General features: G+C 42.6%; 1 protein-coding gene across 5 annotated transcripts in view; it reads left to right on the plus strand.

Annotated features, from left to right (window-relative positions):
• pard3ba (par-3 family cell polarity regulator beta a) overlaps positions 1–17,435 on the plus strand; it is a 164,809-nt gene that overhangs the window by 14,312 nt on the left and 133,062 nt on the right. For 4 of the 5 annotated variants that reach the window (XM_054793478.1, XM_054793487.1, XM_054793496.1 and 1 more), the window contains one exon: positions 13,553–13,727. The exons of the other annotated variant lie outside the window; for it this stretch is intronic. In XM_054793478.1, the coding sequence (XP_054649453.1) occupies positions 13,553–13,727 (175 nt within the window). The remainder of the gene's footprint in view (positions 1–13,552; positions 13,728–17,435) is intronic. 5 annotated transcript variants of the gene reach the window in all.

The raw sequence follows: 17,435 nt of genomic DNA on the forward strand, positions 1-17,435 counted from the left end.
CTAGTTCCACCTGGAATCTGATTTGAAGAGGAGCTCTGTGCCTGTGACTGATCCAGCCATGGGCCCATCCATCTGGCCCGTCAGGTGTCACGCTCATCTGTCATTTCTTATCATGTTTAAAAAAAAAAATCTGTCTTCAGATCTTCTTGGCTTTGTCTTGACTTCGCTGCTGTGCCTTGTTCAGTAGTGGTTGTTAATTTCCCTCCTTCATTTCTCTTTCATTAACTATTTTTAATTACAGGACCTCTGAGAACTCTTGCTGGAATGCACATCGCAGATGATTGCCTTGGAAATGTCAACCACTACTTTCGTCCATAGCTAGCCCCTCAGTGGATGATGTCAAGTCATCATGCTGTATAGAAAAGGAGGCAGGGGGTATTCAACTACATTTCAAATTGGTTCAGTCATAGAAAATGTCAATGGCAAAGGTCGGGAACCCCAAAGTTTCCAAGGTGCAGCTCGTGGTCCGTTTTTGACCCGCAGTTCGTTTTTTACTCAACCGCTCGGCCGGAGAACTTTGTTGTGTTGTCGAAGGGGCAATGGCAACGCTACGGGGTACTTTGCTGAAAAGGTTTGAGAACGGATTTTGGTGGATTGTTCGTATTGGGCTTTGAGACCACTTCTTTTCTGTGACCCGAGTTCAGGCTTGAGTGAGTAGGTTTGGTCAGAAACGTGCTTTGCCTCATAGTAGCGTTTCACATTGCCACTTTTCATGAGCTTTCCCGTCTTCAAGACCGCCGTGTGTTTATTTTTCTGTTGTTCCCAGCTTATTCATCTCACTGTCCCGTCCGTCTCTCTGTTCTCTCTCTCTCTCCGTATCTCAAGCCTTTACCTCTTCTTTCCATGTATATCTCGCTCGTTCTGCCGTGTCACTAGCCGCGCTTCTCTCCTCTTTTGTCTCCCTCTTTATTTAGCGTCCCAGTGTTTAGCGCCTGGAATGCACAGCTTTGATTGGCTGGGTAGTATCGTACGGGATGGCTTAATTCGCATGCAATTGGTCAGTGGATTTCCTGATCTGGCAAACCATTACCGTAAAGACTAAAAAAAAAAAAAATAAAAAACTGCATTCAAAATAAAAACTTAAAATACTTCAGTAATTTCTAATAGGCCCAGGTTCTTGTAGAGTGACGTTCAGGTCCGCTAGTGCGTTTTCTCATCATATTGAAGCCGCAGCTTCCACCGGTTTCAGTAGGACTCTGTCCTTTAGTGCATGTTAAATGTCAGCTCCTCTTGACAGGCGACAATGAGGCGGCAGTTAAATCGTGGTAACACGCCCGAGATAAACCTCAGTGAATGGGACGTGATTGCGAGGTGCGCTGATTAGCCTTTGACGCGCCGTGACACCTCAGGCTTGTTCACTCCTTCTCTCCTCATTCACTGCCACAGTGAGCAGCGTTTGATTGGCGTTTGAATAGTGGCACAGTAAATCGGCGTGGCGCCTGAATGGCCATTGATGAGCTGCTGCATGAGGTTCAAGTGCGATAATTAGAAAATGTCACACGCATGCCAGCCTAATCATAATCTATACGCTCTTTGCATGTTAATCATGATCCATACGTCTTCACCTGTGAAGATGTTCAACACCTTGTCAGCCTGACATCTTGGGATGTTCAGGAGCATTCTGGCTTGGGTATAAGCTAAGTTCGCTGTAGTACACCTGCCATGAGCATGTGTTATTGCTTTACCAGCCTCGACCTCAACCTCGACCTTGATCTTCACCCCCCCCATACAGTATGAGCGCAACAATAGCTTCTCACAGTTTCCTGCACATTCCTCGTGTGCTGCACTGTTTTTCATTACACGCCAGTTTTTGCAGCCGAATTTTAATTCAAGTACATGAGCCATTGCGCGAGCTTTTGACTTTGACTGATGGAGCCCCTCCAAAGTGATTTGTCGGCTCACCAAAGCAAGAGACTGGAATGAGGCCTCCTTGTGTTTTCACCGCGTCGGGGTGTTGTGACTAACTGAGGCGACGCAGGGTCACCGCACCCTCAGATCTTGTCCCTCTGACACACCTCCCGCCATGAATCACGGTTACTCCAGTCTGTGTCAGATTGGCATCACCCATTAGCGGCTTTGCCTGCAGGGGTCATGGACAGGAGATCCCAGAGGGAGGGTGAGGTCAGGGGTTACCCTTTCAAAAGCACGTGCACTCAAGTGGTGGGGAGAAAGAGGAAAAAAAAAAAAAAAAAAAAGAAGCAACATCAGTATTAGCTTTAGCAATTAGCTGGCATGTCAGCACAGATCGCTGCAGGGAAGCTAATCACACCCCGTTAATGATTAATTACAGAGAGCAACTTATTTACAGCACAACTACTCTGACTGGACTCGCTGACATCGCTGTGTGTGTGTGTGTGTGTGTGTGTGTGTGTGTGTGTGTGTGTGTGTTCGCTGAAAGCCTGGTGTGCTCTCCCCCAGCGTCTCAGCTCCCTCCAACTGCTAATAACTCAAATCAGCAGACAGTCACACTCTGGGTGGGGGGACACTTTCACTGCTGTGGCGAGGATGATGCATGCTTGTAATCGCAAATCCAGCTCGTTTAGGCTAAATGTTTAATGATTCCGTGGTGCAACTGCACAACAGCTGAAGCCACATCTGCGACCAGTGTGGTAGCACAGTCCTACCTTGTTATATTCTTATTATTCTATTTTTGTGCCTCTCAACCCTCATCTACAAGCTGATTGGCCAAATGAATGGAGCTCCAGCAGTGCTGTTGTGTCTGAATAGGCCACTCGAATTATTAGCCTGTCAATGTTTAACATTGGCACGCCATGTGGAAGGAAGGAGGGGTTAAGCTTAAAACTAACTAGTTTAAGCTTAAGTTTTAGTTTAAGTGGCACATAAACACAGTGGTACCTCGGTTTTTGTTGTTAGTCTGCTCTGAAGGGTACATTTTTCTCATCAGAAGTAATGCAAATCCAATTAATACAATTACTTAACACCCAAAAATATGGACTTAAAACACACATTTTATAGAGAGTAATTATAGTCTTACATGCAGAAAACAAAGCAAAATATGTAGAAATGATGACATGAAATGGTTAAATGAACATTTAACATCACTTTGACCTTATTGAAGACGAGCAAACACAGATGGAGGGTGGGAGGGATGCAAGAGCTGTGCAGATGCTTTCATTCTGTGACAAACTTTAAAGAGTGGGTGGTTAGAGCTGGCTCACTTGAACTTTATTGTAAACTTCAGCAGCAGGTACAATCATCATTACACACATTGGCTCGACTCACTGTTATGGGGTGTCTCCGTTAAACCATTCCCCTAGCAACATGTGCTAACTAAGGATACTTTACGTTACGTTACAATGGCATTGTAGCAGACGCTACCTTTATGCTTTTCTCCGACTTCTCTCTTGAATTCAATAGTGTTTCTCACCTTCTTTATAAAAATTCTGGCCCTTGCAACTTTTTTGCAGCCACCATGTCCGCACGGCGCAGCGCTTGATAAGAGGAAGAAAGACACCGAGTTGTTCATTGTTCTGTGTGTGTTTGTTGAACAAATAAAACACACACACAATAAAGATGATTAAATGATTCCCTGGCCTGAATCTGACTATTGTGTCCCAACTCTAAAAGAACCACTATCCATTCTCCGAGTCACCAATGCGTGGATGCTTTGTTTGGGCACGCGAGTATTTTGTTAGGTGCACTGTTCAGCCCTACGACAATACAGACGGTGTACGAAAACCGGGACATATTTGTAGCAGTCATTTTTGTCAAACTGAATCCACAGCATCAGCGTCACATAAGTAACTACACATTATTGCCTTTTAAATCATTGTTAAAATCAGACGAGCTCTCACAAAGGCAAGCCATTGCTATAGAAGGTGTCATTCATGAGGGTGTGGTTAAATGAGGACAGGTGCAGGAACATGAATGCTGCAGAGTAATCACTCTTTCTCTTTCTCTGTCAGGTCCAGCGGGAAGGAGGCAGTGAGGGAGCAGGTGGTCGCGTGTCGGCCGTAGGGAAAAGAGACTTTGCTTTTTGGGAAGAGGGCGAACCAGATTGCAAATGAAAATGTTACTGTGCACGCACACTGATGGAACCAGCATAAGCGCCCGTGGTGTTTGCACAGCAGGATTGATGAACGAGCAGTTTTTGATATTTGTGTTGCCAGCCATGAGAAATACGAGGCCTGAAGCTGCCCTGTCACCCGCTTCCGTCGCTCCCTACTTTTCCCTCCTTGGGTGCGGATGATTTATGAAGAGTTTACTTTATGAGTGTACATAAATAATAATGCGGCCTGCCTCAGACTCTTTCTCCTGAAGCAGGATGAATTTTCTCCAATTTTATGAATTCGGTGCAAGCAGCTGTTGGTAATTTTATAATTAGAAATAATAATTCATGAGATGGGCCGCGCGGTGACGCATGTGGTGAGCACGTCTGCCACGTTTGGACTTGGACATGTTCTCCTCACACTTTCATGGGTGTTCGCTGTGTACTTTCCCTATCACAATACAAAAACATGCATGTGCAGGGCGCCACACTCCAACTAAATGGCCGCATTTTGCGACTAAAACATGAGACATCGTGAGTAAATGTTTCATCTACTCGCGCATGTGCAACCAGATAAAAGTACGTCCGTTGACAAGAGATGCACTGTGCCCCTTATTACCGTGAGAATGAAAAATAGTGTGTAAAGTGTGGAGTCAATTGACGACAGCTTGTCACTGTCTAAGCCTATCAATGCCAGCGTGTGGGATCGCACATGTAGGGCCCTATCATTTTTGTGTTAACAGAATCGCGGAATTCAACCGTTAACTCTTTCAATACCGAAGACGTATTTCTAGGTTTTTATAATCCCAAACACCCGATCCCAACAACGTATTTTAAATTTTTTTGCGCAAGAGGCAAAAAGAGGTGATGACGCTAGTGCACACTAATGGATTTCACTTTTAGAGCAGTTGTAAGCCATAAAAGCGGCCACAAGGTGGCAGAAGTGAATTTGATAAGCGCTCGGCATGTGAATTTGAAAGGAGAAAACATACATGACAGCAAGGAGGAAGTGGAAGAACGTGGAGGAGTGTAGCGTGCAGAAGGTTGACGCATGCACACACGCGCGTGCACATACATAGTTCAGTTCGAAATGTGAAAATTGTAAATGGTTCATGGTGCTATATTTGTAAATGAATTGTTATTTTGAGGTAAAACAACCCTGCTGTGGTGCAGCTGTTTAGATATTTGAGCTGTCACAAGAGCAAAACAATTGTGTCAAAGTGAAAGTTATGCTTGTAATGTATCTTTTCACAAAAAGGTGGTTTTCTCACCTTTTTAGTCAGAAACTGATATTTTCCTGAAACTTACCTATGTTCTACTGCTGATGACTAAAAAACGGAAAAAGGTACAAACAACCTTTTTTTTAGGAATCGAATATTTCTTTTGGTAGGTTCTATGTTTATATAACCATAGAACACAAAATTCTGTGTGCCTGGAATGACCAGTCCAAATTGTCTAGAATGGCTGGGATTGCATGAGGTAAATGCCGAATGTGGCGGATTATAACATATTGTGAATGAAATACTGTAACCGTGTGGAGAAGGAATGTTTGTGTGTGGAAATATTTCCCCAGCGGACCGCTCATTCATAGCGGCATGTCCTCACAAACCCTAACCAGCCCCCTCCTGAAGTACTGTAAGTCCGCGAAAACACTCTTCACCGAGCACGGGCAGTAATGGCCAGTGTAAACTGGCTGGGTTAGCTTAGTTTAGCGGCACGTGCTAGTGCGGCTGTGTGTGTGGGGGCCAAAGTTGTGTTTTAGGTCATGCAACTGAGTGTTTTAGGATGCCTATGCCCGCTGACTTTGTGCGTGCAATAAAGACGACACCCGGCAAGCAATCTCACTAAGCAACAGTCAAAATGCATTTTCAACACACACCATACTTCCGGCCTTCAAAGTAAGAGTGGCACAAACCCTGTAATAGTGGTAATAAAATAAGGCTGTCTTAAAAATATAGCTTACATTAATGAAATGATTGCAATTGCATCTGCAACCACATCTTCTTTAACCACAAGCACGGATGCGATCGTTGGTTGAGGATTCTGTAGCAATGAAAAGTCAAACTAATGTCCAGTCACGTTTTGCATCAATAAATGTCAGGATTTTTGCATTTATTTAACCGTCATTTTATTCACTGATTCAAGTAAACACACAATCTATGGTGATAAAATAAGTGTAAAAACAAAAAAACTGAATTTAGGAAAAAAATAAAACGAAATTTGGGGACAAAATGGAAAAAAGGGATTCCATAGGGACCTACTCACATTTCACTCACTTTCACGGTTCACTCACGCAGACAGACGCTGTTTTTCTCTTTTTGGCGCGCTCTTCTCCATCGGATATCTGCAGCTGTGTGTTGGATGGACGGCGCGATGTCTTTCCCGACAAAACATGGCATGCACCTCGTGGTGGCGTAGCACGCGAACAGCACAGACCAGTAAGTCGACAAAATTCTCCATATTTTGTCTTAATGTGTTGAAACTATAGTCTTTGCGTCTGATACACCTGTTGCCCTAAGAGGGGCCACACCGTCTTTCAAAATATTTCACTCCAAACTCCAGCGTCAACTGTGACAGTTTTGTGAATTTTCCATTTTGCTCTTTTTTTATGTCGTGTCTAAGATCTGGGTCATCATTTGCCAAATTTTGCATGAACGCTTAAGCAGCGGAGGAGTATACTTTGCTGCCTTAGATGGGCTGTCAGGGGGATCAAAGAGATGTTATGTTCAATGTGGACGTCAACGTGAGACTGCTGGCGTCTCTTCAAACGGCAAGCGAGCGACATGCAAACGTCGAAGTGGCAACATCTCTGCATAAGATTCCTTATTTTTAAGGAGTCCCTCACCACAGCCTTGACAACATAGATTAAGCATCTATTTCTACACTTCGCATCGTGAGTAAGAGTATGTTGGTGGGTGCAGTTAATGCGTGTGCGTGGTATCCTTGACAGGTAATCCCCCGGATCTTGTAGTGTGCACTGTAGTTTGAGGTTGGAATGGAAACAGGATTAGCCCTGCACGCGCTGGCGATACTACCAATTTTCTACTTGTTTAAATAGCACAACTTGCAAGTGGCGTGTGTGTTGTGTCTCCTCCTGTGCATTCTCCACCACATCTTGCTGTGGAGTTAAATCATTCAAACACTTGGATCAACAAGGTTATGTGGGCATAATTGATTTCAAATGACGGAACTCTGTTGATGCTGTTTGTTTAACTTCAACATAGTTTGCTACCTAAACAAACTGCAGAAAGTAAGCAAGCCAGCTGCTTTGTTGTGGGGACTTCATTAAAAATGTAAATCTATTTTTCCATTTTTCTACGACCGTAAATTCTGGTGTTTATGCTGCTATGTTCCAATCTAGTGACATCTCCTTTGCTTCAGAGCTACTTCTAATCGTTTAAATACTGTGCCGCTCGCGAGTCAGGAAATGATAGCTTTTTCTTTGGCAGGAGCCAATCACGAGCAATCAGTGCACTCACAACAAGCTTGTCAACCCACTGGAAGTCAGTGGAGGTCAGTGCGCATATATGCCAGTATGCATTTGGTATTGCTTTCTGCATTTAAAACTATAATTGTCCCTGATTAAAAGTGGTTTATGATAACGTTTTTAGGGGTCTGAAATGGATCAATTGGATTAACATTGTTTGTTTCCTAGGGGAAAAATCGTTGGACTTGTTTCGTACGATTCGGTTTTAGACCGAATGCTCTGTTTTCTATTGGTCGTCATTCCTCATCAAGATTCTTTACCACGTGTCACAGGAGGCCTGTTGATGAATTTCACATCCTTACTTTAGCACATGTGCAGCGAGCGTTGCATTCCATGATTGGCATTGTCGATGCCTAAAAATATCTCCTATATAATTATTGTTATTATATTTGTTAAATAGCTTTGTATGGCAAGTGTGTGAGAAGAAAGATGGCAAGAAGAGGTGATTGGGTTACCAGTTACTGCCAGGACGCAGCATACACCTTCTGAATTATGCATCTTTCCTTCAAAGCAAGAATGAAGGACGGAGAAGGTGGGCATTTTCTGAGATGGATGACAACAGCACAAAAGCAAAGCATCTCAATAGACTGGTACCTCACACACACTTTACTCGCAGGCACACAAACACACACGCACACACATAGCAGCCTGGAAGAAAAATGAGCTGATTAGTAGGAGCAGATGAAAAAAGGAAGTGTGTGTTTTGTGAGTGGGGGGGATTTTTTATTTTTTTTTCAAGTTTTGTGTGTATTTGTGTGTGTGTGTGTGCGCATACTGGCATGCAGAACTGTTTGGCAAAAGCAAGGTGGCACTGTTCATCCTTTTAGCAGAGCAACGTGTCTACATGTTGTCCTAAACATTTCTTAATGTGTGCATATTAAGAAGCTTCTTATTGTGCGCGTGTGTGCTTCTCTCTATTCTTCTATACAGGCCGCATGGCATTCAATTCATTGTGGCAAGTGAATGAATCAATTATTTAAGGCACTCCACCATTCCATCTGTGAGTTGCAACATGTAAACACCATGTAGTGTTTCTCACAGCGGCAAGCATTGCACATCCGCTCTAGTTAAAAGTGGATGCATGTAGGACCTGTGCGACAGCAGTATCAGTAGTCATAATAATTTAATAGCGCCTGTTAACTGTCATCCTCTGTGTACCACGCGTCATGGTGTATGTGTTTGAGCGAGGCTTGGTCTGTGTTGGCTTACGTTGTTGCAATGACAGCATCTTATGGCGCATGAAAGGATTAACTGGCTGAAAGCGGGACAGAGTTCCTGTCTTCTTCAGTGGAGGCCATTCATTGCTATTTATTGCCTTCTCCACACCAAGCAGCAAGTGCAAACTGCTGATTGCATGCGTGTAATGTATTCTTATTTTTTAACGTAAAAATCAGGCTACAGTCATCCCTCGCCACTTCGCTTCTTAAATTTTGCGGCTTCAGTCTGTCACGGTTTTTCCAAAATATGTTAATTAATAAATTATGCTGTTTTGTGGTTGAATGCGGCCTTGCAGATTTTTTTGCGTAAATTAAGCATTTTTACACCAAAAAATGGCTAAATGAACTAAAAAAAGAAATATAAGGCATTAAAAGATGTTGTGAGGATATGTAGTTGTTTACACTGGTCACTACGTGTCAGTAATGTTACTGGATTGTTCGGTGAGACACACAAGCACCAGACTTGATCCCTGGAACAACAGGCTTTTATTTCAGGTTTGAATTAGCAGGCACAATAATCAGCCGCAATAATCCCAAATAAAAACACGGGCTACTGTTGTGGTCGTAACCCACGCCAAGATGAAACTCAAGTCTGAATCCTCGACATCACTTTCTGTCCGTCGCCCACTCAGCTCGTCTAGGCAACACACACAAGCATGAGTTGTATGTTTGTGGTATTTATTTTTGCTTATTATGTCTACTATATTAGGTAATACAAGCATAAATGTCACTATAGGGGTGTTAGTTCATGTCTGGAGGGCTCTAATAATGTTAAAAATTGTATTTAGAAGGTCATAAACATGTTTTCTATGCTATAACTACGAAAATATTCCATTTATAGATAAGGAATCCTACTTTGCAGAAATTCACTTATCACGGTCCAGTCTGGAACCAATTAGCTCAAATCCCAAACGGCCAATCCCAAAGACAAATATATTTATACGTCTTTTACGTTTTTTGCGCGAGGGGCAAAAAGAGGTGATGATGCAATTGCACACTAATGGATGCCACTTGTAGAGGAGTTTTAAACCATTACAAGTATAAAGGCCACAAGGTGGCACCAGTGCATTTGATAAGCGCTCGGGATGTGAATTTGAATGGGAAAAAAACTCCATGACAACAAGGAGGAAGTGGAAGAAAGTGGAGAAGGTTACGCATTGTAGGGAAATTTTCAATTGAATCATGATTCATTCATTCAATTTTTAAATGAATGAATCATGATTAATCACCATTATGAATGAAATTAAATGAATGAATCATGATTAATCACCATTAGCAGCTATGTCTGAACTATGCCCATTTTTTTGTATTTTATGTATTTGTATTTTTTGTATTTTTGTAAAAATCAATTTGTCTAACTAGGGTCTTTAATAGTAGCAAACATTTGAATCGCACTTTAAACCGTGTTGTTATGAACAATGGGCCTCATTCACGAAACATTCTTACGCACAAATGTGTTCGTAAAGCCTTCTTACGAAGATTTTTGACATTCACGAAACGTGTTCTTAACTCACAGTTCTTAGATCTAAGAACAAATTCTAGGAACGCTCAGGAGGACTCTTACGCACAAGCAAAGCTTGCACTTTCAATGCGCAATCGCCCTCATGATGGATTTTGCAACCTGATCCCAAAAAATGTAGTGCAAATAAAATATCCCAACAATTATTTATCATCAAAACAACTAAAATATACTCCAAGGATAAATATATATTCAAATCCCTATTCATCAAAAAAAAAAAAAAAAAAAAAGAGTAGCTGGCTGGACGTGCGCTGCGCAGAGAGAGAATGTAAAGGGACCATTAGATTTATTTGCTGAAAGCCACGAATATTTGATGTTCCGCTTCAGGCTTCCCTCTCTGTTCTTGCAGGTGTGCAGGATCATCAGAATAACATCGCAATGAAACGTGGTGTGTCTACTGCGCACGTAGCACCCCCAGATAACGACATGCGCCCCCAACCACGTCTTGAGCCAGAGCACGGGGCTGCTGTATTAATTAGGCAGCGTCTAATCAAATGTAACCACAGAAAAAATACATTGTCACACACAAACTATGTATTTTGACTTTATTTTTCCATCATGATTGTGTAAATATTTTCTAGAGTTTCCGAAATGGTTTGGTTTTTGATTGATGGCCCACCTCCCGTTTCCTCCAGATCCCTCCGGTGCAGTCTAATCTTTTTTGAGTCTATTTTAAGTCAAACCACTTCTTTTTAACCTCTGCGGTGGCGCGTTTCTCCGTGGAAACGGCATTTATGTTTCCTGCATGTTTCCTTCATGCCAACTCTTTTTGGATGGCCTGATGACCGGTGGATACACGTGAAAATAAGGTGGTCTTGTGTTCGCTCACTCCTTGTAAAAGCACCTCTATTTCAGTAGAATTGAAGTTTTTCTTTCGTTTGTTGTCCAGCTGCTCCTCAGTCTTGCCCTTGCACGTTGCCATCTCACCCTCCAGCTGCCTGTTGCGCACGGCACATTTTTGACCTTATATAGGAAATAATAGGCGGTGACCTATGCAAATTAGGGCTCACATGCACGTGCATCGCAGTTGGCATTCATCAACCTAAGAACACCGGTGCGAACGATTATCCCTACTTAAGAACGTGTCGTGAATGTGGCGCAGTTTCCAACCCACGCCTTCTTAAGTACACTTCTTAAGAAGACTTTTAAGATGTTGACGTGAATGAGGCCAAATGATGGTTGCGTTCAGAGACATCATGAAGTGAGTGATAAGAATATCAACTCCTGTTTATTTACACACACACATTATAAAGCTGTTTTAGTGATGTTCAGAGTGTCCCTGAATGCATCTTGCGTTCTTGCAATGAGAATGAGGACGTGTCGTTGCCAGGATGAATGGACTAGTGGCGTGTGTGAGTTGGAGATGTACATGTATACGGTGTTGGAGTTGTACTGCTGTTGATGTGTTTGGGTCAGAATGAAGTTTTAAAAGAGTGGCAGACTCTGTGACTGTGTGGAGACGCTCCGCTGTGCTCCCGTCTGCCGTCCTAACAGAGAGGCGTGCTTGCTCTGGTGCGCATGCGTTAATTACACTGAAAGAAATGAACGTGATTCATGAAATAAATTAGTTACCGCCGCTAACGCCTTATTTTTGACAGCCCTATTAATCTTTTAATAATGCACTTTAAATATGTATCACCTTTTGTTTTTTCTCTTAGCCTTTTCACAGTAGTAATTCTTGAATGGTAAATGCCATATATTGGTGGAACCGCTTAATATAATGCTTAACAACTGCACTTCAACTTGATTGTTTTATTGTATGAAGGCAAACTCACAAAAATTCAGTGTCCAATGAATGGACCTGGCTGTGTACGGGCAAGACGAGGTTTGGTGTGATCAAACCCATTTGCCAGCAGGCATGCTGTTGACATGTTTTTCATGCACGTTTTCTATACAGTATATATGAAACCCATTGACCGGCCCAGTCAATTCAACTTTGTTATGCAGCACAATCACGTGCACAGTTCCTGCAGCTAGTTATGTTGTGCATACGGCACAGGTTTCGTTCACAACGCCTGATAAAGCCTGAATTACAGTGACTGATATAGATACATTTCCCAACGCATCAATTGTACACAATTTAATTCTGTGTATTTAATTGAGTGATGAGTGGAAGCAGTAGGAATTTCTTCATCAAGGCCACTCCCCTGCTGTTATAGTTAAAAAAACCCCAACAACAAATAAACAAAGCCAGACATGAATACCACCTCTCCACGTGCTGGAAGAAGTTGCTCCAAATGATAAATGCAAGGCTAAGCTCATCCGTCGGTGTGCTCATTCACACATCACACTCCGCTCCTGGGCGGCGTCTTTGATTGATGCAGTCAGCGGGCTCGGGGGAAAGAGACGGCCGCTGGGGATGGATGGAGATAAGGAGGGAGAGAGGAAAGCAGATAAAGAAGAGAGAAAGAGCTGGAAATGCATTCATCAAGCGGCACAATCAGATTGTTTCCCTGGCGTCAAGTCTTTCTTTTTCCCATCTTTTTCCTATGCAACTGCCAGTCCCCTCAATTCCTCTCTCTAACACACACATGCGGGTACTTGCACACACAAACACACGCACACACACAGGTAGAGCAAGTGTCACATTTGTGGCTGAGGTGTCATGAGGATATTGAATCATGGGAGGTAGTGAGAGACAGCGTCATGGTGTGATAGAAGATGCGCATCACGCTGCCTCATTCAGTAACACACACACACACACACACTCTTTTGTTGCTAATTGACATCCTGTCTGTTGCTGTAGCCAACTCCATTGTTCCAGCGCAGTTATTGCTTTTTATTAAGTGGTTATCTCCTTCGCCTGCTATTTCTAATGAGACCGTCAGCCCCGTCACACACCTATTTATCACACCGCACATCGGCAGAGGTGTGGCCTTCCCCTTCACTCTATTTTCAGCCATGTCCCTGTCTCAATTAGGATGGTTTGTCGTACCCCCGCCCTCCCGCTATGCTATTCATCTGTTGTGCCTGTCTGATTGCGGTGCCCGTGCCACTGCATATGACAGCTTCTCATTCTCATGCCACATCTCAGGGGGAATGCTAATTTTACATACACACGTTCGCCCGCCCTCACGACTGCAGAATCACGCTTTCGATTACTCTCCTCTGTTGTAGAGTTTCCCTTTTGCTGAAATGTCACCTGCTGGCATGTTATGCGGTGTGAATCCAGCGTCCCTTGCTGCAGCGCTCACGTGCGTGCTTGGCAGAGCGGCTATTGGCACAAACACACATAAGCACATCTGCCTTTTTGTGTCTCCACCATGTCCTTGCACATCACACTCCCGGAAGCTCAATTTGACGCCTTGTTTGTCTTTCAGCTGGTGGCGCTTTTCGAAGCGCAACGTGGCATAACAGACAGTCCCAGAGAGAGCATCTCAAATGGCGACTCCAGTGCTGCCCCCAGCCCAGAGCCCCTGAACTACTACTCGCACCTGCAGCTCCAGGAGCCAATTAAAGGGGAGATAGAAGTCAATGAGGCCACCCTCAAATCCAGTAGGTCACAAAGCTTTCAGTTTCAACCAAGTGCCTATACTGTTGTTTTTTTTAATAGCTTTTGCAGATTTACAGTGGTGTGAAAAAAAGTCTTTGGCCTTTTTTTTTGCATGTTTGTCACACTGAAATGTTTGAGATCATCAAACACATTTAAATATTAGTCAATGACAACACAACTGAACATAAAATGCACTTTATAAATGAAACTTTTTATTTTTAAGGGAGAAAAAGCCCGATGGCCCTGTGTGAAAAAGGGATTGCCCCCTAAACTTAGTAACTGGTTGGGCCCCCCTTAGCAGCAGCAACTTTAATCAAGCGTTTGTGATGGAGGTGGACTTGCTGGTGTGTTTTGGATCATTGTCCTGCTGCAGAACCCAAGTTGCTTTCAGCTTGAGGTCACCAACAGATGGACGGACATTCTCCTTCAGCAGAATTCATGCTTCCATTTATCACAGCAAGTGATTGGTGGAAAACAAGGAAGTGTGCCGTGTGTTTGGCAGAGGAGTCGAGAACGGTGAGGGAGTCTACCTGTTAGTTTTGATTGCTTCTTGTCTTCAAAGTGCTGTGTCTAGTTTGGTGTGTTAGTCTGTGACTATCAGTGGAAGGTTCAGCCATGTTGGGAGGTTTAACCGACATGCAATTGTTCTTATGCCGTTTGCCTGTATTCATACATGCATGTCTAGATAACAAAAGCTGCCTCACCAACTCACTCTGGCTCTTTGTGAGGGGCCGTCGCAGGGTCACATCCTAACTAAGTTAGTGAGGGTTCAAGAGGGCTGGAGTGCAGCATAAAGCTGCAACGGTGGGGGGCTGGGAGGAAGAGGTCCTACCGAGTTGGTGGGGGGCTGGAATTAGTCCATTCATGCTCAACTAACAGGCTGCAGTGATAATCTGGTTAGAGTTGGAGGCCATGCGGAGAGTGACAGGGCAAAAGGAGATGTGATGGAGGCGGGTCAGGGTGCAAGAAGCCGTGTGGTGATCTAGATAGCAGGTGGTGGAGGCTGAATAGTCGAGTGGGTAAAGTACCACTGATTGGAGTGGAGTGGGGGCAGCTAGAGGAGAAATGGGCGCAATGTGCAGGTTTACAAGGGAGTGTCTGTACTGTATAGCCAAATGTTACACTTTAATCGCAGCTTAGAAGATAGCACTTTTTGTTTGAACCCATCCATTTTTCACAATGTGGAAAAAAAAGTGAGCAAAAATATTGGAAAATTTGAGTGACAGGTGTGTTTTGTTGCCCAGTTGTGTCCTACTATCTTTCTCAGTCAATCACTGAATAGCCCTGAATGTCTACAAATGTCTATCTAGGGTTTGCCTGTACAAACTGCATTTAGAGGTGAAAACAACATGAAAACCAGAGAGCTGTCTGTGGGTGGAAAAATTGTGAGAGAAGCTGGAAAACTTAATCAGTATCATTGCACAGACATTGGGCATAGCCAGCGCAACCATTTGGAATGTCCTGAAGAAAAAATAAATACTTGTGTACTAAGTAACAGACGTGGAACAGGTAGACCAAGGGAAACATCAGAAGATAATGACAGAAACGTTGTGAGACAGGTAAAGAAAGACCCTAAACCAACTGTTAGTGACATCAGCAACAACCTGCGGAGAACAGGTGTGTAGGTATCACGATCTATCGTTCACAGAAGACTTCATGAAAAAACTTCAGGCCATTGGACTGCACCAGAAGATGCAAACTGCAAGAAGAATGAAAAGGTCAGGTTGGAATTTGCCAAAAAGTGCAGCGATGAGCCTCAGAAATTCATCAGTCCATAAATCTTCTATCCGTCCATCCATCTTCTACTGTCTCTTACAATTGTTTACTTTTGCAGAGCACTGTACGTATACTAGTATAGAGTTGTCCCTCACTACATCGCTGTTAGAACATCACACCCTCACTCCATCGCGGAATTAATTACTTAATAAATGATCGCTATTTCATGAGAGAATACGGCTATTATTAGTAAAAAAAAAAAAAATGCATTTTTCACGCAAATTGTACTTGTTCTTGGCCCACATTAAGCATTTTCAAGCATAAAAATGGCTAAATGAACTACCTAAATTAACTAAAATACACAAGGCAGAGGAAGCGCTGTAATTGTGAATGTATTATTCTGCATTGGCCACTAGGTGTCAGTAATTGCTTGGTGAGACAGACACTAGATGTCATCCCTAGAACAGGCATTTATTGCAAGATTATTATTTCACAGCAGCTACAATAACGATAACATAATAAACATGATAATGACACAGGCTACAGTTGGATCCATAACCTTAGACAAGCTAAAACGCTGAACCTCAGACGTCACTTCCTGCATCTGTCTGCCTGCACCACTAAGGTCCCCTAAGGAACACATTTACTGTGAGTTTTATTTATGTCATAAATGGCTTGTTTACTCTTATGTCTACTATATTAGATAATACGAGTGTAAATCCATTTAAAGCCACCATGACAATACATTGATAAGACCAAGCCACCGCAGGAAGTACACTGCTTAGAAATAAACAACAAAGAACTGCTAACATGTGAGTCTTATTTATTAATGTTAAATGTGTCTTATTTTCCTTAATTATTGTATATTGGGTAATACAAATGAAAAGATGACTATATGGGTGTTATTTCACGTCGAGAGGGCTCTAATAATGTTAAAACCCGTACTTAGAAGATCGTAAACAGGTTTTCTATGCTATAGCTACGAAAACATTGCATTTATTAATATTGAATCCTACTTTGCGGAAATTCACTTATCACGGTCTGGAACCAATTAACCGCCGTAAACGGGGGACGACTGTACAGTATATACACATAATATGGTGAGAAGGTGGGAAGAAATAAAAAGGACCTACAGTGGTGTTAAAAGCCTCCTTCCTGATTTCTATTTTTTTGCATGTTTGTCACACTTGAAATGTTTCAGATCATCAAACTAATTTAAATATTACTCAATGACAACACAAAATAAAATGCAATTTTTCAATGAAAATTTTTATTATTAAGGGAGAAAAAAAACCCTACTTGGCCCTTGTGAAAAACATAACTGAGATTAATTGGAAAAAGTTATGAATAATATAAATGAAGACTTTGGAGTGGCCTAGTCCAAGTCCTGACCTGAATCCTATTGAGATGCTGTGGCATGACCTTAAAAAGGTGCTTCATGCTGGAAAAGCCTCCAATGTGGCTGAATGACAACACTTCTGCAAAATTCCTCCCCAGCGCTGTAAGAGACTCATTGCAAGTTATCACAAACGCTTGATTGCAGTTGTTGCTGCTAAGGGGGGCCCAAGCAGTTACAGTATTAGGTTTAGGGGGCATCGCTTTTTCACACAGGGCCATGTAGCTTTGGAGTTCTTTTCTCCTTCAATAATAAAAAGTTTCATTTAAAAACTGCATTTTGTGTCTAATTATGTTGTCTAATGTTGGACTAATATTTACATTTGTTTGATGATCTGAAACATTTAAATGTGACAAACATGCAAAAAAAAAGAAGAAATCAGGAAGGTGGCAAACACTTTTTCACGTCACTGTACTTCTGGATCGGATGTACAACTTAGAAGATGACACCTTTTGTTTGAACCCACCCATTTGTCACGTGAGCTAAAGTATTGGAACGTGTGACTGACAGGTGTGTTTTGTTCCTTATTCAATCAATAAATTATACTGAATTTTTACGCTCAGTTTCAGATTGGGTAGTAGTGGTTTTGTTGTTTGAC

Source organism: Dunckerocampus dactyliophorus, chromosome 1 (assembly GCF_027744805.1).
Source record: "Dunckerocampus dactyliophorus isolate RoL2022-P2 chromosome 1, RoL_Ddac_1.1, whole genome shotgun sequence".
Lineage (NCBI taxonomy): Eukaryota > Metazoa > Chordata > Actinopteri > Syngnathiformes > Syngnathidae > Dunckerocampus > Dunckerocampus dactyliophorus.